This window comes from Prionailurus viverrinus, chromosome B2 (genome assembly GCF_022837055.1).
Source record: "Prionailurus viverrinus isolate Anna chromosome B2, UM_Priviv_1.0, whole genome shotgun sequence".
Taxonomy (NCBI): Eukaryota; Metazoa; Chordata; class Mammalia; order Carnivora; family Felidae; genus Prionailurus; species Prionailurus viverrinus.
Window position 1 is genome coordinate 70,132,878 of NC_062565.1, and position 27,134 is coordinate 70,160,011.

At 35.3% G+C, this 27,134-nt stretch overlaps 1 protein-coding gene across 1 annotated transcript in view; it reads left to right on the forward strand.

Moving 5' to 3' along the window:
- The window catches only part of MEI4 (meiotic double-stranded break formation protein 4), a 211,432-nt gene that overhangs the window by 123,837 nt on the left and 60,461 nt on the right, over positions 1–27,134 (forward strand). Inside the window, exon 4 of the mRNA XM_047859427.1 lies at positions 14,633–14,764. Coding sequence (XP_047715383.1) covers positions 14,633–14,764 — 132 coding nt within the window. The remainder of the gene's footprint in view (positions 1–14,632; positions 14,765–27,134) is intronic.

Genomic DNA, 27,134 nt, shown 5'->3' on the forward strand with positions numbered 1-27,134 from the left:
TGAAATTAAATTACTAATAAAATTAAAATACTGATGAAATTAAAGATGACACAAAGAAATGGAAAAACATTCCGTGCTCACAGATAAGTACAAATACTGTTAAAATATCAATACTACCCAAAGCAATCTACATATTCAATGCAATCCCTATCAAAATACCACTGGTAGTTTTCACAACTAGAACAAACAATCCTAAAATTTGTATGGAACCACACACACACACACACACACACACACACACACACACAAACCCGAAGAGTCAAAACAACTTTGAAAAAGGGAAGCAAAGTTGGAGACCTCACAATTCCAGACTTAAAGTTATATTACAAAGTTGTAGTGATCAAAACATATGTTATTGGCACAAAAATAGATGCAGAGAATAGAAAACCCAGAATTGTGCCCATAACTATATGGTCAATTAATCTTTGACAAAGCAGGAAAGAATATCCAATGGGAAAAAGATAGTATCTTCAACAAATGATGTCAGAAAACTGGACAGCAACATGCAAAAGAATGAAAATGGATCACTTTCTTACACCAAACCCAAAATGGATTAAAGACCTAAATGTGAGACCTGAAACCATCAAAACCCTAGAGGAGAATACAGGCGTTACTTTAGCAACTTCTTTCTAGGTGTGTCTCCTGAGACAGGGAAACAAAAGAAAAGAATAAACTATTGTGATTTCATTAAAATAAGAAAGCTTCTGCACAGGGAAGGAAACCATCGACAAAACTAAGAGGTAATTAAAGGTAAACCTACAGAATGGGAGAAGGTATTTATTAAATGACATATTTGATAAAGGGTTAGTATCCAAAATAGGTAAAGAACTTATAAAATCAACACTCAAAAAACAACTAATCCAATTAAAAATTGTGCAGAAGATGTGAATAGACATTTTTCCAAAAGAAGACATGGCCAGCAGACACATGAAAAGATGCTCAACACCACTGATCATTAGGGAAATACAAATCAAAACTACAGTGAGATATCACTTCACACCTATCAGTGTCTAAAATCAGCAACGTGAGAAAAAAAGGTGTTGGCAAGGATGTGGAAAAACAGGGACCCTGTGTACTGTTGGTGGGAATGTAAACTGGTGCAACCACCAGTGGGAAACATGGAAGTTTCCCACCATGTGGGAAACATGGAAGTTCCTCAAAAAGTTAAAAATAGAACTACCCTATGATCCAGCAATTGAACTATTAGGTATTTACCCCCAAAGTACAAAAATACTAATTCAAAGGGATACATGCATCCCAATGTTTATAGCAGCATTATCCACAATAGCCAAATTAGGGAAACAGCCCAAGTGTCCATAGACTAATAAATGGATAAAGAATATGTGGCATACCCCCTTCTCTTTTTTTCCCTATTCTTTTAACTACAGAAAACAAACTGATGGTTACCAGAGGGAGGTGGGTAGGGGGATGAGTTAAATAGGTTATGGGGATGAAGGAGCACACGTTGATGAACACCAAGTATTGTGTGGAAGTGCTGAATCAGTATTCTGTACACTAGAAATTAATATTACTATATATATATATATATATACACACACACACACACATATATGTGTACATATGTATATGTATATGTGTGTGTGTGTGTGTGTATATATATATATGTATAAAATAACTGTAATTTAAATAAAAATAAAAAAAACAAAAAGATACATGCACCCCTATGTTTATTGCAGCATTAATTATAATAGCCAATATATGGAAGCAGCCAAAAGGCTCACTGATGGTGAATGGATAAGGAAGATGTGGTGTATAAATTTAATGGAATATTACTGAGCCATAAAAAGAGTGAAATATTTTCATTTGTGACCACATGGATAGGCTTAGAGGACATTATACTATGTGGAATAAGTCTAAGACAAATGCCATATGATTTCACTTTTATGAGGGCTCTAAAACAAAAGAACAGGAAAACAACCAAACTAACAAAAACAGAAACAGAATTATAAATATAGAGAACAAACTGCTCATTTCCAGAGTTGAGGGATTTGGGGGAAATAAAGGAGATTAAGAGGTACAAACTTCCAGTTATAAATAAGTCACTGGGTTGGAAAGTACAACATGGGGATTATAAACAATAATACTATTGTTTATCTGTATCTAAGATTCATAGATACAGACAACAAACTGATGGTTGTCAGCAGGGATGAGGGTTGGGGGCTGGAAAAAATAGGTGAAAGTGATTAAGAGGTACAATCTTCATTTATAACATAAAAAAGTTACAGGAATGTAATGTATAGCACAGTGATTATAGTCAATAATATTTTAAAGACCTGTGTGGTGACAAATGGTAACTAGACTTATCATGGTGATCATTGCACGGTGTGTATAAATGTCAAATCACTGTGTTCTATATAATGATTATAACTATATATAGTAGAGTATATAATATAAATAAGTAGTATAATATAGATGATATAATTGAAACTAATATAATATTGTAGATCGGTTATTCTTTGATAACAAAAGACATGTAGAGATGAACCTGGAACTGAGCACTTGCAAAGCATGCAAACAAAAACAAGGCCCAAGCAACAGAAGCAAAATTCAACAAATGGGACCATCATACAGAAAAACTGCACAGCAAAAGAAACTATCCATAAAATGAAAAGGCAGCCTCCAGAATGGGATAGAAAAAGAACTCTTACAGCTGTATCAAAAATACAAACAGTCCAGTTAAAAAATGGGCAGAGGAACTGAATAAACACTTTTCCAAAGAAGGTATACACATGGCCAACAGGTGTGTGAAAAGATGCTGAACATCACTCAGCATCAAGGAAATGCAAATCAACACCACACTGAGATACCACCTCATACCTGTCAGAAGAGCTGTCATCAAAAAGAGGAGATAACAAGCATTGTGAGGATATAGAGAAAAAGGAGCTGTTGAGCACTGGGAATATCAGTCAGTACAGTCACAACAGGATATGGAATGCAGGTTCCTCAGAAAATTAAAAATAGAACTATCATAGGATTCAGCAATTCAACTTCTAGGTATGTATGTGTGTGTGTGTCTGTGTGTGTGTGTGTATATATATATATATACACACACACACACATGTATGTGTATATATATATATATATATATATATATATAATCTCAAAAGGAAATGATATCAGGATCTTGTAGAGATAGCTATACTCCCATGTTCATTGCAGCATATTCATAATAGCCAAGATATCAAAACAACCTTAGTCTATCTGTAGATGAATAAAGATGATATAGTATATATAAATACAGTGGAAACATGAGAAAGAAGGAAATCCTGACATTTGCAAAACATAAATGGACCTCTGAGAGCATTAAGTAAAGTGAATTGAGAGAAAGAAAAATACTATTGATATTACTTATATGTGGAGTCTTAAAAAAGCTGAACGCATAATAGAATGGTGTTTACCAAGAGCTGTAGGGTATAGGAAATGGGGAGATACTCGTCAAAGTATACAAAGTTCCAGTTAGAAGATGAATAAATCCTGGGGATCTAATGTACAGCTTGGCAATTACAGTTAATCATGCAGTATTATATGACCCAGCAATTGCACTACTAGGTATTTACCCAAGGGATACAGGTGTGCTGTTTTGAAGGGGCACATGCTCCCCAATGTTTATAGCAGCACTATTGACAATAGCCAAAGTATGGAAAGAGTCCAAATGTCCATCGACAGATGAGTGGATAAAGAAGATGTGGTATGTATCTATACATACATACATACATATATACATACAATGGAGTATTACCCAGCAATCAAAAAGAATGAAATCTTGCCATTTGCAACTACGTGGATAAAACTAGAGGGTATTATGCTAAGTGAAATTAGCCAGAGAAAGACAAATCTCGTGTGGCTTCACTCATATGAGGAATTTAAGATACTAAACAGATGAACATAAGGGAAGGGAAGCAAAGAATATAAAGACAAGGCAGGGGGACAAAACATAAGAGAGTCTTAAATATAGAGAACAAACTTGCTGGAGGGTTTGTGGGAGGGGAGATGGGCTAAATGGGTAAGCGGCATTAAGGAATCTACTCCTGAAATCACTTTTGTACTATACGCTAACTAACTTGGATGTAAATCAATAAATAAATTAATAAAAATAAATTTAAAAAATCATACAGTATTATATACTTAAAGATACTAAGAGTAGATCTGAAACATTCTTACCACAAAGAAGAAATTATGGGAAGCAATGGATGTTTTAACTAACCCTGTTGTGGTAATCATTTTACAACATGTAAGTTATCAAATCATTACAGTGTACATCTTAAACTTAATGTCATATGTCAATTATATCTCAATAAAGCTAAAAAGAGAAGAGTGGTTTTAGATTTGCATCTTCTAGTTTCCAGAAATGCTTACTTTCTCAGCTTGGGGTCCTGGCATATTCAGTAGTGTAAATTTGAATCGCAGACCCAACGGAGACATGGCTGACTTTACACATTCTCACGGGTGACTATGATTAGTTCTACTGTTGATATCATTCTTACTAACTTGGACGTTCCTTCCTTTTGCTGGCACACAGATATTTATCAGCCTGTCTTCCATTAGTACTTTAGCTCTGTAAGATTAACCTGAGGGATATTAGACAATTTGCCATTTTGGAAGGGTCCAGGCCTTAGTTGAGGGTTCTGTGCTGCTAATATTATTTGCCGACAAGGCAACCCCTGCTTATCCATCCCTGAAAGTTAATTGTTTGATTTCATCATATTTTTATTTCTTCTATTTCTTTTGGCCTCTGAGGATTTCCTTTTTTTTCTTAAGAATTCAGTGATACACTAATATATCTTACTTTATCTAGTGTTACAATACATTATCGTGATCCTATAACTAAGGTAACTTATCCTCTCTGACACTGTAAGCCATTATTTAGCAGGCTAACCCAAGGATTATTTAAATGTCTGGGGGTGTATTTTGTCAGACTTATTTGGACTCTGTGAAGTTCCAGATTAACCCATAATTCTTATCTGGTATAGACGTAAACAATTTCTATATATAAAAATTCTGGGGGCACCTGGGTGGCTCAGTGGGTTAAGTATCTGACTTTGGCTCAGGTCATGATCTTGCAGTTCATGGGTTCGAGCCCTGTGTCGGGCTCTGTGCTGACAGCTCAGAGCATGGAGCCTGCTTCGGATTTGTGTCTCCCTCTGCCCCTCCCCTGCTCACGCTCATTCGCTCTCTCTCTCAAAACTAAAGAACATATTAAAAATATCTTTAAAAAAATTCTGTGTACACACACACACAGGCATCCCCAGAGGTTATTTTAGGGGTTTATCCTGTCAGATACTAACCAGTTGTGTATCTAACTTAACAGTATTATTTCAGTGTTTTTCTTTAAATCCAGTACTCAATTCCTAAGTGTTCTTTACCCTCACTAATAATATAAATACACCATTGACATGTATTTACTCTAAATTTGTATGAGAGTCACATTTTTAACTTTTTGGAAAATATTCTTTCACATCAGGATCAAGCTGAATTGCATTTTGATAGCGTTTTAAAGTATCTTGCCAACCATAAGCAGAAGTAACTACTGAAGCAAAAGTAATCTTATTTTATTCTTCGTTGAATCTAAGTGATAATGGGGTCTAGCACAGTCACTGGCACATGGACCATACTCAGTCAATATTTGCCATAAAGAATGAATGAATGTAGAACCATTTACATTTGGCTCTGATAGCTTTAATTTTATTGTGTCCTATTCTTTAGAATCATGTTTTTTTCATGAATGATTGCCTACCTTATAAGAATCTTAATATATCTAGTTATTTTTAAAATATCATTTTATGTAAGTAATTGCAACAGTAACTTTTACTCTAAACTATGTAACATATTTACTTTTGTAGTATATATTTTTTCACCTGAGTGAGAGCTTTTAAAAAGCGTTTTTTTGTTTGTTTGTTTTTTGGTTTTTTTCTGATTCACTTTCAATTGAGTCTGGATAATTTACTTTTAACTTTAATGCACTGAAGTTTTAGGATCTTTGTACAACAGTTTCTGTTCTACAGCACAGATTGGCACTGCTCTGATCCGGAGAGCTAGGGGAGTGGCCCAGCCCCTTACTCATGCTGGTTTGCTTAAAGCCGTGATTAGTTCCAGAGGTCAATTTTCTGGACATTACTGTCTGCTAATTGCTTGCATACTGTGATCATCTACATTCTGATAACCCAGATTTAATTAATAGCTATGGTTGATATTGCTGAAGATTTGGGTTGTTTCAGAAGTTTTTAGGTGCACTGATAGCATTTATGGGAAAAGGGTTTTCATACCTATTTATTTACCCACTTCCCAGAAGTAACATCCCCTAAAATATTGTTTCCTTGTCCTAAGTACTTTGGTTTTCTTTATACAATTAATTAATATTAATTATAGAATAATAGGAAAATAAAGGGGTGGAATATGTTAGATGCTTTTGAAAGTAGGAAACACTAACTGAGGGTTGATGGGGGTGGGAGGGAAGGGAGGGTGGGTGATGGGTATTGAGGAGAGCACCTTTTGGGATGAGCACTGGGTGTTGTATGGAAACCAGTTTGACAATAAACTTCATATATTGGGAAAAAAAAGAAAGTAGGGAACACTTAGTGCGTTGTCTACCTAGATTTAGGGCTGGTACCATCTGTCCCTGTATATCTGAGTCTCTTTTCCCCTACTGTTCAGTTTGCTTCCAGTGCTGCTTCACTAACAGAAATTGATGGTGCACAGTCTAGCAATTGTGCTTCCTTCATTTACTGTGGCAATTGATAAACATTGTAATCAGAATCTGGCAAGTGGTTGGAAATTTTCCATAAGTGTTCCTGGGGGCTTTCAGAGTTTTTATGCCTTCACGAGAGATCGGGATGTGATGGCTTTGGATATATAATGGTTAACAGCACAAGGGAATTCTGGTTCTTATGTATAAATGATCTAACTTTGAACAAGTTACTTACTCTCTCTATACCTGGGTCCCTGTTATTTAAATTGAGATTATACCTCCTCATAGGGTTATTTTAAGGATTCAGTGATATGATATATAAACACTAAGAATTATACACAAGGAAATAAATCATATTATATTAATGAATCATAGTATATTTATATTGATACTGTTTTCTGCTCCTCTGTTCCCATGTTTTCCTGTAAGTTTTACTTCACTGGCAGAAGAGATAATAGGCATTCAAGTTAAAAAAAAAATCTGAACTAACACTAGACTCTGCCCCTCACCATGTGAACTTAACATGTCTGAGTGTTATTTCCTTCCATTTAAAAAATGAGAAATGTAATTATCCAGGTTGTCGGGATACTAGATGGAGTGTCCCAACTCTTTTGTCTAGGCAGAGGAAAGCACATAATTCTTACTGTCCCCATAGTTTTTAGTTGGTCTTACTTGATTTTGTTCATTAGTAGAGTGAGATGAGTAAATAACAATAGAAACAGAGGGAACGCATGAATCTTCCAAGGCATGTCCCTAGGCAGCCCTTCCACATGACCAGTTTCTGTCACTTGTTCTGTCATGATTATATACCTTTGATCTGAAAGTGTTTTCTTAACATTTATTTCACAGAATTCATTTGTGACCTTCCGAGCACTCACCTCTTTTCTGTTACTCTATAGAGCCAAGTACTATGATCTGCTATTAGAAGAACCCATGCAAATTATAATCCATTCTCTTTAGGAGCAGTTTATTCACCCATCCTGAAACTTATGTGGTCCCTACTGTATCTAAAAGAAATCCTAAGGGCTTGCTCAGAGTTCTTGTTGAAATCAACGTATTCTATGTCTGGGACTTCTTTTGATAAAACATAGCAACTCTATCATAATAGGACAGGAATTAAAGTTGGTGTGGCCTGACGTTATTCTTTAATTGATGCACCTTCCTAATGACTCTGTATGCTCTTCTGACAAATTTTCTGCACAGCAGCATCCTAAAATTGTGCTAGAATCCACATATATTATTCCGTGGGTTGAGACAACTACTTTCATTTTTAAAAAATTCACATAGCCCTTCCTACTTCTATTCCTTTGTTGCCTTTTGTATAGTTTCTCAGTAAGTATAATGGAATATATTATTAATTACATCTACAAGTACTTTGTGTACTTTAGGATAAATTTCTTCCAACTTTGAGTTCAGTTCAGGTAACTAGATTCTTACATACTCATTGAATTTGAACCTTTAATTCTGCTTTATCGTTTATATTTATTATGTTTATTATCTCCAGACTGAAGATCATTCCTTTGAATGGGAAAAGTGAGAATAAAATAGATTTTTTTTGTCATGTGTTAACTCCATATCATTTTTTTCATGAGACTGCTCCATCTCGTCCTTGCTCTAAACCTAAGCAAATATTTGTTTGCCTTTTGATTTTTTAAGTCTTGCTTTGTTTTGAAGCTCAATGATAAATATATCCTGATGTATATCAGTGCCTTACATAGTTTAATTTTTTCCCCTTATACCTCTTTTTCCAGCAGTCAGTTGACCCATACGTGTGTGCTCAACTCTTTCTCAGGCTCTGGGCTCTCACCTGTACCATGGCAATGATTCAAAGGGCCATGGATAATTTCATTACAAATTAGCAGATTAGTAGTGCGTCTAAAAATTTTGACCTACCTTACATTCTAGTCCCAACAAATGTTTTCTGTGCCTTGTTCCCTCTCTGGCAGGCATGGAAACAGAGTTCCTGTCTTATTTCCATCTTCTTGCTTCTCTGCATTGTCTGCCTTCCCAGTTTCTTACCAGCTACTTAAAACTGAGATCCTGCTGTCTACAGACAGATCATGGGTCTTCAAACGTGACCTTTTCTCAGAGCCTCCTTTCTTCTGTTGTACTCCCTTGCCAGGGTGCCTGTTACTTCTTGCTGTTCTTCTGATGTGGGCTGAACTTGTCTACCATTGTTGTCTTTCCAAACACAATTTGTAGGAGTTCCTCCCTGTGTTTATAAAGCCCAGGTCTTCCCTTTGGAAACTGCCAAGCTCTCTAGTTTGTAGATTTCCACTTAATGACACCTTTGAGAAGATTTCTGGAATACCGCCCCTGGTTTTATACATAGTTTTAGAGCAAAACCCTACTATAATACAGGCCTACTTGGAATTTTGCCTTAAAGAATTGGACTGTACCATGTGTCAGTCATAGTTTTGACCAACAATAGAGCTTGATCTAAGCATTCTTGGTCAATGCCTTGTTTTTCCTAATTTTCACTTATTTTTTTTTATTTTTTTTAACGTTTATTTATTTTTGAGACAGAGAGAGACAGAATATGAATGGGGGAGGGACAGAGAGAGAGGGAGACACAGCCCAGAGCCCAACGCAGGGCTCGAACTCATGGACCGCGAGATGGTGACCTGAGCTGAAGTTGGACGCTTAACCGACTGAGCCACCCAGGCGCCCCTATTTTTTCTTTTTTAAACTGAGAAGTATTCTTAGAAGATAGGCACACTCTTAGAGTCTCTTATCACTGTAGTCACAAAGAGATTAAATTCTTTGGCAACTAAAGCCTGAGGAAAGATTCTGCCAGTCTTTACCTATAGTGTTTTCCCTCTGGCATGTTAGTCCAGACCTCAGTCATACCTGTGCTTCTTCTCCTTGAAAGAAACAATGGGGTGGAGGAGGTATGAGCTCTCCTGCAGATGTGATGGAAAAAGAGAGAGAGGAGAGAGAAAGAGAGAGAGAGAGAGAGAGAGAGAGAGAGATCTTTCTATCTGGTTATCTTCTTTCCTTAGAGTTAAAAATAGCTAACATTCATTACAAATATTTCCATGTATTAACTCATTTATTTTTCAGAACAAGCCTGGGAAATAGTAGCTATTCTTATCCTCCTTTTACAGGTGAGAAAACTAAGCTACAGAGAAGTATAGTAAATTACTAGTGGTCACATAGGTACAAATTGCTGAGTTAGGTTTTGAACAGGCAGTATGGCCTCAGAGTCTGATCTCTTTTATGTAATATGTGTAGATAGATAGATAGATAGATAGATAGATAGATAGATAGATAGATATAGATAGAGCATGTGCAAACAAGAGAGAGATTTAGGTTTATTTATTTATATACTTACTTACATATGAATTCAATAAAGCTTTTTCCCTTGTTCAAACTTCCCCAAACTATCAATAGCAAAACTGTACTTGGAAGACATAATGTACCAATTCTCTATAGAAACAAAAATCTGTAGACCTCTTCTGAAAAGGAAAGATTCAAAGGGTCAATCATTTCATGTGATGTGAGGTGATGTGATGTGATTTTATGTGATGATGTGATAATCATGCCTATGCCAGTTCCATCACAATGTGTTGCAGTTCATGGACTAAATTATAAAGTGAGCCACTGCCAAAATGCCATACCTACACATACACACACACACACACACACACACACACACACACACACACACACACAAAGAGAAAAATGACCCTCCATGGCCTTCAGTTGTACAACTAGTTATAAATCTACAATTTATATTGACTTTCTTCCTCCACTGAAGTTATACCCTCCACTTGTCCTTAGCCAGAACCTCAATTAATTGGATTTACCCACAGTTTCATCTCTGAAGGATCTGGCCTTTTGGTGGTCTTGCCTCATGAGGTTGCTATAATATTCTATTTACTTACATTACTTGGACATTCATACCAGGTAACGCCTGGCTTCCAAATACAATCTTCCCTGCTGCCATTGTGTTTTAAATGCCTGTTTTTCTCAACCAGAGATCAATTGCTCTAGCCAACATAGGAATGTCCTATTTGCTATTGATAGGGTGGCACAAAGAACTTCATATAGCCAGGTGGAAATTTCAGCCTCCAATTCATGAAACAATTGTGGGGTTCTTTAGTAGAAACCATTCTTACTTGTTTATTTAGACTCCTAAACCAGAATCCAGTCACAAGGGTGTAAAGAATACTTTACCAATGAATCATTAGATGTAATATTGAGAGTTCTCAGTCTCTTTCATACCTTGGTTCCTGAACTCATGTATTCTGGGTATCAGAGAAAGAGCATCATATATTTGTCACTGGTTTAGAACATAAATTTCTTATAACTCAACCTTATAAGGAGTGGTATTCTAGTTGGAACTAACTGTTCAAGCACCACTTCTGCTTTTATTTCCTGCTTGATCATGATTTTATATATAGTGTAGCTACTTGATGACAGAGTGTTGCTGTGTATAACTGACTTTAGGTACCACTGTTCAAATGAGCAGCTTTGGGCATATGTGACTAATCGGTGTCCCATGATCAGGCAGTTATTTAATCTCTTGTAGGACCAAATAGTTATATGTATGTGTGTGTGTGTGTGCGTGTGTAAGATTATACTTATTTGCCAAGAAAGGTTTGACTTTCTTCCCAAACCAAGTGTAATTTTCTTTGTGATTTTCTTATTACGATCAGCTACAGGCTTCATAAAGTTACTGATGAACTCCAAGAACGTTAGATATTATTGTTGTCAGGCCCAACTGGCAGAGCTTCCTGTTCTTCAACTTAGACCAGCTAGAGATCTTTATATGACTCTGGGCTCTTCTCAAAGTTTATAGACAGGATTTACTCAATGTTTCCATCCAAATGGTAAGCCTAAATGAATATATGCTGCCCCAAATATCCACAAATTCCCATCAAGTATTAATATGTTTTTATTACTGATAGGAAATACATACAAAAGCAACCTGTTTTTTCACTTTGAAGGGGTATTCTAACATGCATCAGACCCAGAAACGTCCCAGGTGTATCAGGTACCTGAATCCTGGGGTCCACTCTCTTGTCATACATGTTTTTTTACCAGGGACTTTTAAAAAATTGCCATATCAGCATGATATCAATACAGTACACCAGCATGATGTTCTGTGGAATGTTTTCATGATCACAGTCCTATGAACTAAGTAATGACACAGAGCCCAGCAAGTTGACATGGCCTTAAATAGGACAGAAAAATTATACTGAATGTCTCATTAGGTGAATGCAAGCTGCTTCATTCTATCCTTATTGGGATAATAAAATATATTCCCAGATTAAGACCTGTCTAACAATATCAGAAGCAGTGTTGATTGTGCTAAGAAAGGAACTACAACTGGAACAGAACTACCCCTGATGAAATCTGTGCTAATTCACTGCCATTCTCCAAGATCCTTCTATCTTTTACAGATCAGATAGGCAAATGTATTGAACATGTGGTAGGAATTTCCGCCTCTGCATATTTCAAGACTTAAATGTCAACACTGGGTTCTGTGAATCCTCCAGTGGAATGTGTAGATCAACGCACGTTTGATTTGGCTGAGTTCACAAGTATTTGAGAAGGTTGAGTTTACAGGAATGACTCCCAAACCACTAAGCCACCAAGGTAGCATCCTACTGCTTCCATCAGGATTAAGAATTTGCAAAAGTAGGAAGCTTTGAACCAGCTGCAGGACGAGCCAAAACCATGTCCCCTCTGCCAGTCGTCACTAACAGAATGCATGCTGCCCTGCTTCTCTTCTTCCGTAATGTTCTTCTAAATAAAAATCTCAAGTGAGTACTTCCGATGGGCAGAACTCAAATAATATCCAAAATTCTAACTGCACAGGAATCTGGGGGAAATTATTAATAAGTTTCCAGTCCCTGAAATACAGGAAGATGTGCTAGAGTAGAAAAAGATAGCATAAGTATTGAGTGAGACCTTCCATGTTTTCCACCACAGTAGCCACTTGTATATTGTATGATGTAAGCCCTAGCCTCCATGCCAGCCTCTTTCAAAAGTTCCACTGTGTTTTCAAAAGGGCAATTGTCAATTGAAATGTAAAGAAGTATAGAGGCCATTTTTATAAAACGTTAACAGAATTTTACATTACCTTAACAGTTATATACTTAGTCTTTGTTCTCTTACAAACCTCAGTCATATTGGGGAGACAGTAACAATTCCTATCTAGATTCTGGAAAAGGTGTTTATGATGAACTTTTCTTCTTATCAGTGTTCTCTGATAGGGTTGTATTAACTCTAGAAAAACATTTATTTTCATTTTATTACTAGTATTTAACTTTTCAGGGTTCAATAAATTACATTTCTGTATCCTTCAGTACTTTTACATTATAACATGTGACACTTATTGAACACTTATTAAATGCCTGGCACTGTGCTAACCATTTTTACTGTCTAAATTAATATGCACAACAGCTGAAGTGGGTGCTATCACAATCATTATTTTGCAGGTGTGGAAGCTCAAACATTAAAAAAGGTAACTTGCTAGTAAAAGTTAATAAGCAGTAGAGTTGACATTTGACTCAGGCAGTTAGGTTCCAGAGTCCACAAACCTAACCTTGTTAATACCCTCATAATTTCATTCCCACGGTCTGAAGTACCTTTTATTTTACTGTGAATTTTTTCTGCACTTTATCTCCTAAAGAATTAAATATTAAGAAAAGACATAAGTACAACTAAAGCATCAGTGGAATACTCAACAGAAATTTTTTTAGAGTTTATATAGGAGTATTCTCTTTTCAGGTACAAACAAAAATGTGAAAAATCTGCAAAAAACTGGCAGTGGAGAGCTACAGAGGGTGTCTTAGCCAGTTACATTATTAAGAAATAATAATGATAAATAACTATGATTTCTTATGGTAACAAATCAATGTGGTTTTAGTATTGAGTTGACAAGTTGACTTAGGAAACTATTACTAAGAACTAGTTACATAAATCTGTATTTATAATAGAAATTTCTTTTGAACTCTAATATGTTCACCATTTTACTGTCATTGATTAAATTTTAAGGTATATTATTAAAATATCTATTTGAGAAATATCTACATTAAGTGTTTATCTTAAAGGACACAGGTGACATTTCCTAATTTCATAGACCATTATTTACTTAACATTATCATTTAAACATTTTATATACAAAAGCAATGTCTCCTTAATATGATTTTAACATGACAAGGTATGTGCTATTTCTTTAAGATACTTCTGAAGCTTCCTTTCTCCAAAATATATTAAAGGGTATATTTAATGAAGTTCCAGCTATGATTTATACATAACTTTAATGTGATTTATAATCAGATGGCCTTTCTCTTAATAATTGTATGGGATATAGTTTGTTGTCTCCTAATGTCCTTTTATATTTGTTCAGTCGTGAGTACTTTTTGCTGCCTCTAGATGAAAATTTATAGTTCTACATTTTTCTCCTCTCTGTCAAATGCCTCTCTCCTGACTTATGGAGAATAGAGAAGTCCTTCTACCTGTCTCTCCAGTGTGGAGTTGGGATTCATAGTGTACCAACAGCTATCCCAAAAGACATTTTCAAACTCCATTCTTTCACTTTTTATATATATCTATATCTATCCTTATACCTAGTAGATAAGCACTTAAGAGTTTTATCATCTATTTTTTTATTCATTCATTCTATATATGGTCTATCATCTAAATATAATTATTTATTTTGATATTTCAGCTAAAACTTATATTTCAGCACTTTGTCATACATTTCAAAATATTAATTGCTATAGAAGATATTACTTATATAGTTATAGTGTGTCTATTTCATAATTTCACTTAAGACTGACCCAGAATTATGTTGACACTTTTTATACTCCTGACAGTATGAATTCAGTAATGAAGTCTTAGAAAATGCCCACTAAATATATTTTGACTTGACTTGATAGAAAGTAGAAACCTATTCATTTTTATCTTTAGTTTCAGGTGCAGCACCATGTGTCTCAGAGTCTGGTAACCCTGGGAAGTTGCAGCTTGTTGAGAAAATCTATAATATCTCAGCTTTTATCAGAAGTAAACAGCTTCACTGACATTCTGGGTACCATCAATCAGGTACATGTAACCCGAAACTGTAACTCTTATTTATTTAATACAGCTATAGACTTTCTTTCCTTTTCTCCTCTCTATTCTTCTTGCCCGGCTGATATTTTAGTTTCATTACCTTTTTTCCCCAAAGTATGTGAATAAAATTACTGTCTACTAAAATTGTAAAGATATTTTCAGAAAATAGTTTTCAAAATAATACCATCTTATCACCCTTACATGCATATATGTGCCAAAGGTACCACTGGTGACAAGGAATGCTTAGATGAATGGCCTTAAATCTCTCTAATCAGGCATCATGTTCCTAGAGCAAAACATTGAGAGGAAAGTGAATAGGAAAGGATGCTGTATGAAGAACAGCCTCTAACCAGTGGTTTTTATTTCTAATTGCTCATGAGAATCATCTGGTTAACTTTTAAATGCCCTATTGTTAAGCCGTATGCTAGTTTGGTCAAAAGGAAGTATCTGGATTTAAGATGCAGGTATTGGTATTATTAAGCTCTTCAGGAATCCCAATTTGCAGCCAGGGTTGAAAACCCGTGCTCTCAGCTCTCTTATCTGTGCAAACTCTTACATCAATGCTGACAAACGTGTCTAAGGAACAGAAGTCATTCCTTTATTTTCATGTTGATACTAGTATATCATGTGTTCACTTTGCCAACTTTTAATACCATTACTGTCTCTGTGATAGAATGAAGCACAATTAAAGGAAATCAGAGACAGGAAGAAACGTTTGGGTAAAAAAGAAAAAATTTAATTAGAAAAAAATATATATAATTTTACATAATATTTCACCAATTGCTTACGTCTAAGTTCCCTACATTTAATAACATATTCCAAAAATACCATTTAATCTAATTGATTTCAGTGAATGACATGATAAATCATCTATGTGACTACTAAATGGTAAACTCTCTTAAGTGCTCTGTTAGATTTTTTTTTAAGTAATTGTTACTGGTATTAAGGGGCTAAAAGTGCATTGGAGAAAGAAAGAAGACACATTTACTAAATGAAAAAAAAACCAGTGAAGTGCTAAAACACTTGCTGGTGTTTGTAGAAGCTCCAACATCAAGAAAGTGATCAAGGTAGGTTGCAGGTCCCTGAAAAGATGTCATGGAAAAGGAACAACTTGAAAAATGTATTTGAAAAGCAGAAGATAACAGAAAATAGAGGCACTGGCTGTACTTTTTAAAATGTGTGCCCAGCATTCTGAAAGTGCAAGGTAAGGTCATGGAATTTAAAAACAGGAAGCCATGTGGGAAATGACTTGATGAAATTAGATTGCTTGTATGGAAAATAACAAAGTACAGACAAGAAATTTTTATTTACATATTCTCATTTAATTTTCACGAATCTCCATGAAGTAATTGTACCTTTTACCTAATATATAGATAAAGAAATAAAACCTTAGAGTGGTTAAGCAACTTGACCAAGATTGCAGAAAGAACATATGCTAAAGCCATAATTCAAACCCAGGCATCTTGATTGTTAAATCACTTGGGAAGAAGGATAACAATGGAACAATAACTATTTTCTGGCAGGTGATAAATACGGTAATAACATGCTTTACATAAATTTTCTCCATCAAGGAGACAAGGAAACTATTAGTTGGTGAGGAAACAGTTAGTTGGTTTCCATGTTTAAAGACAAGGAAACTATTAGTTGGTATTCTTATAGTATATGATAATATCCACTTCAGCCATTTTAAGCAGAAAGGATGCATGAGTAGCTATGGATTGTTGAGAGGGCTGAGGAAAGAAATTTCAGTCTGTACTTTCATGAATGACTCCCATAATCACACAGCAGAACTTGACTACCAAAGGAGTTTCTGCCTTTGCCATCATGACCAGGAAGCTTCTTAATAAATCAAGGAGATGCCGCTACAGTCACAGGTTCCAGAAAACAGTCCTGCCAGAATGTACAACAGACAAATGTGTGACTTGTGCTGTACCTGTCTCACTATGTGATTCAGTTTGAACTACAAAGTTTTTGTGAGTGAATTTGTTTCTAAACCAACTTTATATTCATAACCCTACCAGCAAGAGAGTATAGGAAATGTAGTTTAACAAAATACGGAGGAGAAGGTTCAAGATGTCAAGGTAGGAAGATCCTGATCTTACCTCCTCTCATGGACGCACCATGCAATAACTACATATAGAGCAACTGTATTGGAGAAGAAACTGAAGACTATCAGAACAACTTTAACACAGCTAAAGACATAAAGAAAAAGCCACATCAAGAAGAATAGGGGCAGAGAGGTAGTCTGGTTGGGACCCAGACCCCCAGCACACCATCCCACAAATAGGAGAGATAACACAGGTGTGGAGGTCCTTCCTGAAGAGTGAAGTTAAAGTCCACATTGAGCACCTCCTCCCTTCAAGGATATGTACCAGAAAGGTAAGTTCTCTTAATATCTGGCTTTGAAAATCAGTAGGGCTTAGCTTCAGGAGAGCTGGAGGCCTGTAGGATTGGCCTGCAGACAATCTTACTCATTCTTGGACCCAACACAGAGGCAGCAGTTTGTAAAGTACCTGGGCCTTAAGTGAAGGACATTTATCAACTACTTTTAGGGCATGCTGAAGGGTCAGGGATCTGTAGGAACGTTCTCTGGGGACAGAAGTATTGCAGGCACAATTTTTCTTATCCTTCTTCAGCCTAGTTGACCCATGCCAGTTCTGAACACTCTCCATCAACCTTGATAGCACTGTGTGACCCACCCTGATGTTCTGTGGCTGCCCTGACCAAACCCACCTACCCTGGCAGCTGCCCTTCCAACGTGGCTCCCTCCCTGCCATACATGGTGGGCAGCCTTATCCAGGATCAGGACTCCTTCAAAGCAACTTCTGCCTCAGAGAGGGAAGGAAGAGCCCTACCCAGCAACAAATCCACAACACTTGCCACCAGGCCTCCCAGCCAGCAACACCAAGAACTAAACCCACCCATCAGTATGCCCACAGCAGCTGCAGCTGGGACTCTTAACCAGCCACTGGGGACCACACACAGTCCACACTGACGACACCCACTGGAGTGCCTTATTCTGAAGAACAGGAAGTATTGCATTTCTGTGCCCCAAAGAATGCCTTCAACATCAGTACACTACTTTCAAAACCAGGAAATATAGCTGACTACCTAAAACATAGAAACAAATGCAGAGAGCCAAGCAAAATGAGGAAACAGAGGAATATGTTCCAAATGAAAGAACAAGACAGAACCTCAGGGGACAAAAACTAAGTAAAATTAACATAAGCAGTCTCCATTTTATAAAGAGTTCAAAGTAATAGTCACAAAGGTGCTCACTGAACTTGGGGGAAGAATGGATAAACACAGTGAAAGCTTTAACAAAGAGACAATATAAAAAGGAACCAATCAGGGCTGAAAAATGCAATAACTGAAATGAAAAATACACTAGATGGAATCAACAGCAGATTAGAGGATGCAAAAGAATGGATCAGCAATCTGAAAGACAGGGTAGTATAAATCATACAAACTGAACAACAAAATGAAAAAATAATTTTTAAAATGAGGATAAGTTAAGGGACTTCTGGAATACCATCAAATGTATAACACTCACATTATAGGGATTCCAGAATAAGAGAGAGAAAAAGGGCCAGAAAAATTATTTGAAGCTGAAAACTTCCCTAACCTGTGGAAGGAAACAGATACTCAGATCCAGGAAGCATGGAGAATCCTAATAAAGATGAAGTCAAAGAGGTCTACACCAAGATGTTAATAATTAAAATGTGAAAAATCAAAGATAAAATATTAAATGCAGCTAGAGAAAAGCAACTAGTTACATACAAGGAAACACCCATAAGACTATCAGCTTATGTTACAGCAGAAACTTTGTAGCCCAGAAGAGAGTGGCATGATATATTATTCAAAGTACTGAAAGGAAAAACACTACAACAAATAATATTCTACCCAGCAAGGCTATCATTCAGAATTAAAGGAAACATAAGTCGTTTCCCATACAAAGTTAAAGGAGTTTATTATCACTAAACCAGCCTTACAAAAAATGTTAAGTGTACTTATTTAAGTGGAAAAGGACAGAAGAAGAAGAAAATTATGAGATAAAAAATTTCACTGGTAAAAGAAACCATGGTAAAGGTAGTAAATTAATCACTTATAAAGCTACTATGAAGGCTAACAGACAAAAGGAGTTAAGCCAGGTTTATCTACAATAATTAGTTAAGGGGTATACAAAATAAAAAATATGTCAAATATGTCAAATACATAAAATGTGGGGAGAAGGGTAAAAAATGTAGTGCTTTTACAATGTGTTCAAAATTAAGTTACCATCAAATTAGACTGAAGTATACTTAGGATGTTCTATATGAACCTTATAGTAACCACAAACCAAAAACATGTAATAGGTACACAAAGAATAAAGAGAAAGGAATTCCAGTGTAACACTAAAAACATAATCAAACCACAAGGAAAGAGCAAGAGAAGAAGAAATGAACAGAGAACTACAAAAACAACCAGAAAGCAATTAGGAGAATGGCATCAATAATTACTTTAAATGCAAATGATGTAAATGGACTACATGCAGCAATAAAAAAAAAAACATAAGATGATTGAATGGATAAAGAAAAAAAATAATAAACCCATTTATATGCTTCCTGAAAGAGACCCACTTCAGACCTAGAGACATCATGACTGAAAATGAAAGAATGGAAAAAGATATTCCATGCAAATGGACATATGATTTCATTCATTTGTGGAATTTAAGAAACATAAAAGATAACATAGGGGAAGGGAAAAAAAAGCAAGATAAAAACAGAGCAGGAGGCAAACCATAAAAGACTCTTAAATACAGAACAAACTGAGGGTTGATGGGGTGGGGGTAGAGGGTGGAGATATAGGTTAAATGGGTGATGGACATTAAAGAGGGCACTTTATGGGATGAACACTGGGTGTCATATGTCAGAGATGAATCACTGGGTTCTATTCCTGAAGCCAAGAGTATACTGTATTTTAACTAACTTGAATTTAAATTTTAAAAAATCTGGGATAGGGGCACCTGGGTGGCGCAGTGGGTTAAGCGTCCAACTTCAGCCAGGTCACGATCTCGCGGTCCGGGAGTTCGAGCCCCGCGTCAGGCTCTGGGCTGATGGCTCAGAGCCTGGAGCCCGTTTTGGATTCTGTGTCTCCCTCTCTCTCTGCCCCTCCCCCGTTCATGCTCTGTCTCTCTCTGTCCCAAAAATAAATAAACGTTAAAAAAAAAAAATCTGGGATAGAAATACGTATATCAGATAAAATGGCAAACAAGGGCATTGCATAATGACAGAAGGATTAATCCAAAAAAGGATGTAAGAATTGTGAATGCCCATGCACTCAACAAAGGAGCACTAATATATAAATCAAATATTAAGAAACATTAAGGGAGAAATTCGTAGTAGCACAACAATAATAATAGAGAAATTTAAGAGACCACTTACTTCAATGGATAGATCATACAGACAGGAAATTAATCAGGAGGCAGAGGATCTAAATGACACTTTGGACCAGATGGACTTAATAGACATATACAGAACACACCATCCAAAACACATTATTTTCAGGTGCTCATGGAGCATTCTCCAGGACAGATCACATGTTAGGCCACAAAACAAATCTTAATAAATTTAAGAAGATTGAAGTTATATCAAACATCTTTTTTTTTTTACCAAAACAGTATGAAACGAAATCAATTATAAGTAAAAGGTGAAAAAACACACCTGTGGATGTTAAACAACATACTACTAAACAACCAATGTGTCAATGAAGAAATTAAGAGGAAATAAAGTACATAGAGACAAATGAAAATGGGAACGCAATGCTCTAAAATATTTAGGACAGTTTTAAGAGGCAAGTTCATAATGATACAGGCCTACCTCAAGAAATGAAAAAAAAATCTCAAAAAACAATGTTAACGTTACAGCTAAAGGAACCAGAAAAAGAAGACCCAAACAACCAAAAAAGCCGAAAGTCAGTAGGAGGAAGGGAATAATAAAAATAAAAATAGAAATAAATTAAATAGATACAAAAGAAAACACAAGAGAAAACATCAATAAAACTAGTGTTCATTTTTTAAAAGATAAAATTAGCAAACCTTAACCCAGATTCATCAAGAAAAAAAGAGCGAGAGCTCAAATAAATAAAAACAGACAGAAGAGAAATTACAACCAGTACCACAGAAATACAAAGGGTCATAAGATAATACTATGAACAATTATATACCAACAATTTACACAAACTAGAATAAATGCCTAAATTCCTAGAAACATACAATCTTCCAAGACTAAATCATGAAGAAACAGAATATCTGAACAGACCAATTGATAGTAACAAAACAAAACTAGTCATCAGAGCTCTCAACAAACAAAAGTCTAGGACCAGATAGCTTCACAGGTGAATTCTACCAAACATTTAAAGAAGAGTTGATACATATTCTCAAATTATTACAAAAATTGAGGAAGATGGAACACTTCTAAACTCATTTTACAAGGCCAGCATTACCCTGATACCAAAACCACAAACACACACGAAAAACAAAATTACAGGCCAATATTCCTAATGAACATAGATGCAAAAATCCTCAACAAAATGTTAGCAAACCAAACTCAACAATACATTAAAAATATCATACTCCATGGCCAACTGGGATTCATTCCAGGGATGCAAGGATGGTGTAACATCCACAAATCGATCAATGGGATACACCACATTAACAAACAAAGTATAAAAATCGTATCATCTCAATAGATGCAGAAAAAGCATTTGACAAAATTCATCATCATTTATGATTAAAAACTTTCAACAAGGTAGGTGCAGAGGGAATGCATTGCAACATAATAAAGGCCATGTATGACAAACCACAGCTGACATACCTAAAGGTGAAAAGCTGAAAGCTATTAAGCTATTCCTCTAAGATCAGGAACAGGGATACCCATTATTCACTTCTTTCAACATACTGTAGGATGTTATATCTCTAGCAATTAGGCAAGAAAAGAAATAAAATACATCCAACTTAGAGCTAGAGAAGTAAAACTGTTGCTATTTGCAGATGACATGATACTATAGATAGAAAACCCTAAAGACTCTACCAAAAAACTATTAGAATGAATTCAGTAAAGTTGTAGGATACAAAATCAATAAACAAAAATCTGCTGTGTTTCTATATAATTATAATTAAGTATCAGAGAGAGAAATTAAGAAAAAAATCTCATTTAAAAATTGCATCAAAAAGAATACAATATCAAGGAGTAAATTTAACCGAGGAGGTGAAAGACCAGTACACTGAAAATATAAGAAATCACTGGTGAAAGAAATTGAAAGTGACAGAAATAAATGGAAAGATATATTGTGTCCATAGGTTAGAAGAACTAATATTGTTAAAATATCCATACTACTCAAAGCAAACTGTAGACTCAATGGAATCCCTATCAGAATTCTAATGAATTTTTTCACAGAACTAGAATAAGTAATCATAAAATTTGTATGGAACCACAAAAGACCCCCAAAAGGCCAAAGCAGTCTCAAGAAATAAAAATATGTGAAGGTGTCACACTCCCAGATTTCAAACTGTACTAACAAAGCTATAATAATCAAAATAGTTATAGTACTTGTATAAAAAGCAACACATAGATCAGTGGAACAGGATAGGGAGCCCAGAAATAAACTCACACTTATATGATCAATTAATCTACCACAAAGGAGACAAGAATATGCAATGGGGAAAAGACAGTCTCTTCAATAAATGGTGTTGAGAAAACTGGACAACTACATGCAAAATAATGAAGCTAGGGGCTCCTGCGTGGGTCAGTCAGTTAAGCGTCAGACTCTTGATTTCGGCTCAGGTCATGATCTCACAGTTCATGAGTTTGAGTTCCGTATTGGACTCTATGCTAACAACACAGAGCCTGCTTGGGATTCTCTGTCTCCTTTCACTCTGCCCCTCCGCAGCTTGTGCTCACTCTCCCTCTCAAAAATAAATAAATTAATAAAAATGAAACTAGACCTCTTTCTTACACCATACACAAAAAATAAGCTCAAAATGGTTTAAAGACTTAAATGTAAGACCTGAAAAAATAAGCTTCTAAAAGAAAATATACGTATTTCTGCTTTGACATCAGTCTAAGAAGTTTTCTCTTGGATATGTCTCCTCATGCACGATAAAAGAAAAAATAAATTGTACGACATCAAACAAAAAGCTTGTACACAGTGAAAGAAACCATTAACAAAATGAAAAAACAACCTACTGAATGGGAAAAGATACTTGTAAATGATATATTGGCTAAGGTGTTAATATCAAAAGAACTCCCACAACTCAATAACAACAACAAAATACTTAAAACTGGGCATAGGATCTGAATAAACATTTTTGCAAAAAAGGCATACAGATAGCCAACAACAACATGAAAAGAAACAGCATTACTAATCATTGGGGAAATGCAAATCAAAACCACAGTGAGATATCACCTCACACCTATCAGAATGGCTGGTATCAAAAAGATAAGAAATAACAGGTGTTGCTGAGAATATAAGCAGGGGACTCTCTCGTACTGATGGTAAGAATATAAGTTGGTGCAATGCCTATGGATAGAAGTATCAAGGGTCTTCAAAAAATTAAAAATAGAATTACCGTATGAATAGCAGTGTCACTTCTGAGTATTTATTTGAACAAAATGATAACACTAATTTGAAAAGATACATATATCCCTGTGTTCATTGCAGCATTATTTACAATAGCCAAGATATGAAAACCTCATATGTGTCAATTGATAAATGAATTGATAAGGAAGAGTTGGTATACACACACAGCACACACAGCGGAATATTGCTCAGCGGGAAAAAATAAAAGAATGAAATCTTGCCGTTCGTGACAACAGGGAGGGTGGTAGAAGGTATCATGCTAAGTGAAACAAATGAGACAGATAAAATCATATCAGTATGATTTAACTTATATATGGAACCTAAAACAAAACAAATGGACAAACAAAACAAAAACAGACTCTTAGAGAACTGGCAGTTACCAGAATGAAGGGAGGTGAGAGGACAGGAAAAATGGGTGAAGGGGACTAAGAGGTACAAACTTCCAGTTATGAAATAAATTTGTCATGGGAATGTAATGTATAACATAGAGAATATAGTCAATAATATTATAAATTTTATGTAGTAATAGATGGTAACTAGACCTATCATGATGATCATTTCCTAATGAAAAAAAAATATCAAATCACTGTCTTGTTTATCTGAAATTAATATACCATTGTTTGTCTATTATAATTCAACTAAAAAAGATAATGTAGTTTATGCTTTTTCAGCTTTGTTACTCTAAAAAGATGACAGAATGGCTATTGATATAGTCAGTCCAGTATATAAGTCCATATATAAGGTTCAGAGATTCAGTAATATTCTTTTAAGAGATGGAATCAGAGTAGGACACAGGGCAGAACACAGAACACAGGGCAAAGGGTGTGAATAGAGGGAAGCCATTTATTTGGGACTGTCAATACAATAAAGCTTCCACAAACAGCAAAAGAGATAACCACTGTATATAAGTGGTGTTATCCAAAGGGACTTGAGGAGAAATTTATTGTGAAGGAGAGAGGAGAATCACTGGAAAAGTTAATACTATAAAACTAAGAGATAAGAAAAATGATGTTGTTGAGAAGAATTAGGTAATCAGGAAGGAATGTTTATTCGTGAAGAGAATAAGTTTAGACATATTGAATTTGAGGAAAAACTGAATTAATCTAAATGTAGGCACAGGGAAATATGAAATTAAAATTTGAAAGAAAGGAAAGGGGCATACCTAAAAATTTGGGAAATACCACAAATATATGGCAATCATGAAGTCAGAAAGAGAACAGGGTCTCAGAGAAAAGTAAGGTGGAATGGGAAAGAATATATGAACAAAGAAAAGAAGACAAGCTTTATTTCAATATGTATGTTAGATGGCTGTTAAATGTCAGACTTAAATGGTTTAAAATATTTGTCAGGAGCCTCTGGGTGGCTCGTCAGTTGAGCTTCCAACTCTTGATTTCAGCTCAGGTCATGATCTTGAGATTCATGAGATCGAGCCCCATGTTGGGGCTTAGAGTGGACCCTGCTTGGGATTCTCTCTCTCCCTCTCTCTCTGCTCTACCCATGCTCATGTGAACACGTTTTGTCTCTCTCTCTCTCTCTTTCTCTCTCTCTCTGTGTCTCTCAAAATAAATGTAAAATAAAATAAAATTGTTGTCAAATATACAGTAATATATATTTCATATAATGTGGATTATGCAGAAAATCCATAAGTAAAAATATTAATGTTAATACCACACTACACATTTTATATCTTTCCAGTTTTCTTTTTAACTTTTAAGAGCTTTTGGTCCCCAAAATATTTTACAGCACATAGTTTTGTATTCTGCTTTCTTGTGTAAAGTATATCATTAGCACTGTTCATGATTTTGATTGCCTAAGGTAATGTGATTTTTAGTGACTCAATAGTATTTTATGATATTCACATTCTTCATTTATTTAGTCTTAACTGCATGCGACTCTTAACTGGTGATTTGCCCCCCAAACTTGCATATTAAGATGATTTTTTTAAAAAGCATATCTCTTTTTTTTGAAAAGCATAGCTATCAAAATACCTAATTATTTAAAACAAATATAATTTCTTGGAGGTTCTAAAAAAGAATGTGAGGGACTTCTGGGTGGCTCAGTTGGTTAACTGTCCAACTTTGGCTCAGGTCATGATCTCACGGTTTATAAGTTTTAGCCCAGTATGGAGTTGAACTGTTCAGGAATACTGATGTAGGTATTATTTCTGGGTCATGGTCATGGAGAGGAGAAGATTGTGAAGAAGAGCTCGAGAAATTTACATAGAGGCTTTCTCGATTATTCGTTGACTACTAAGTTGCACCTGTGCAGGAAGACATTCCACAAGGCCAAAGAAGGAAAAACTGCTGAGAAAAGAACTACTGCCAAGAAGCTGTGAACTGAACAACGCACAAGTGGTTGGGACCATCCACATTCTATCCAGCCATAATGGCAAGACCTTATTTAATACTCTGGGCATTGAGTAGAGACCCTAAAAGTTTACAACTTAACCATATGGTAATGTATAGCCGTAGGATAAAAGCTATGGTAGAATGATTCTAACAAAGCTTAGAAACAAACTTTGAAAAGGATCTTGCTGATTCACAGCTAGTCGACAACATGATATCATTAATGTCTAGCATCCATTCAGAAATTTAAACATGTGAAGAAGAATGTATAACCCACAGCCATGAGAAAAAAAAAATCAGTTAATTGAAATAGAACCAGAAAGGACAGAAACATTAGAATTGGCATACAGGTCCCAACAGCTCTTATAAATATGTTAGAAGAAAACATGAATAATAAGGGGAAAAACAGGAAATTTAAATATAAAAATAAGAGCAGTATATATTGATAAAGCTATTAAAAATATAACAGGTCAGTATAAATATGAAAAAAAATCTTTGCCAGTAATCAATAATTTAGGTTAACATACACATTCCTTGAAAGATTAAAATTCCCAAAACTGGTAGTAGAAAACATAAATTACCCTATTCTAATTAAATATTGTATTTAAAATTATAAACCTTGCCACAAATACAACTCTAGTGCCAAATGTATTCTGCCATCATACATTTGAAGAAGAAATAATAGCACTCTTACACAAACTTTTTACAAGAGAGAGTAGGGAAGATTTCCTAACTCATTATGAGATCAGCATTGCCTCAGTATCAAAAACAAAGACATCACAAGAAAAACACAAACTCAGACCAGTATCTTCTATATTCATAGAAGTAAAAGCCTTACTGCATATTAGTAAACAGAATCCAGCAACATATAAAAAGAATAATACATGATGATCAACTGGGATTTATCCCAGGAATGAAATGTTGTTTTCACATTCATAAAACAATGAATATAATCCACAGTATTAACAGACTTACCAAGAAAATTCATGTGATCTCAGTATATGCAGAAAAGGCACTTTGCAAAATTCACACCCTTTCATGACTTAAAAAAACAAAAACAAAACATATAAGAATAGAAGGAAAATTTCTAAACACGATCAAAGTTTTTTTCTATGAGAAACCTCCAGAAATACCCAGTGGTAAAAAAGACTGAATGTTTTTCTCCCAAAACTGTAAATCAGGTATGGATAGTCTCTCTCATCACTTCTATGTAGCACTGTGCTAGAGATCCCAGCCATTTCAATTAGGCTAATGTACTTTTAGGAAGAACGAAGTAGAACTATATTTACAGTCAACATGATCAGGAATATAGAAAATCTTAGTTTACAGAAAGCTACCAAATAGATAATATTGAAATAGAACCACCCACATATGGTTAATGAATTTTAGACATAGCT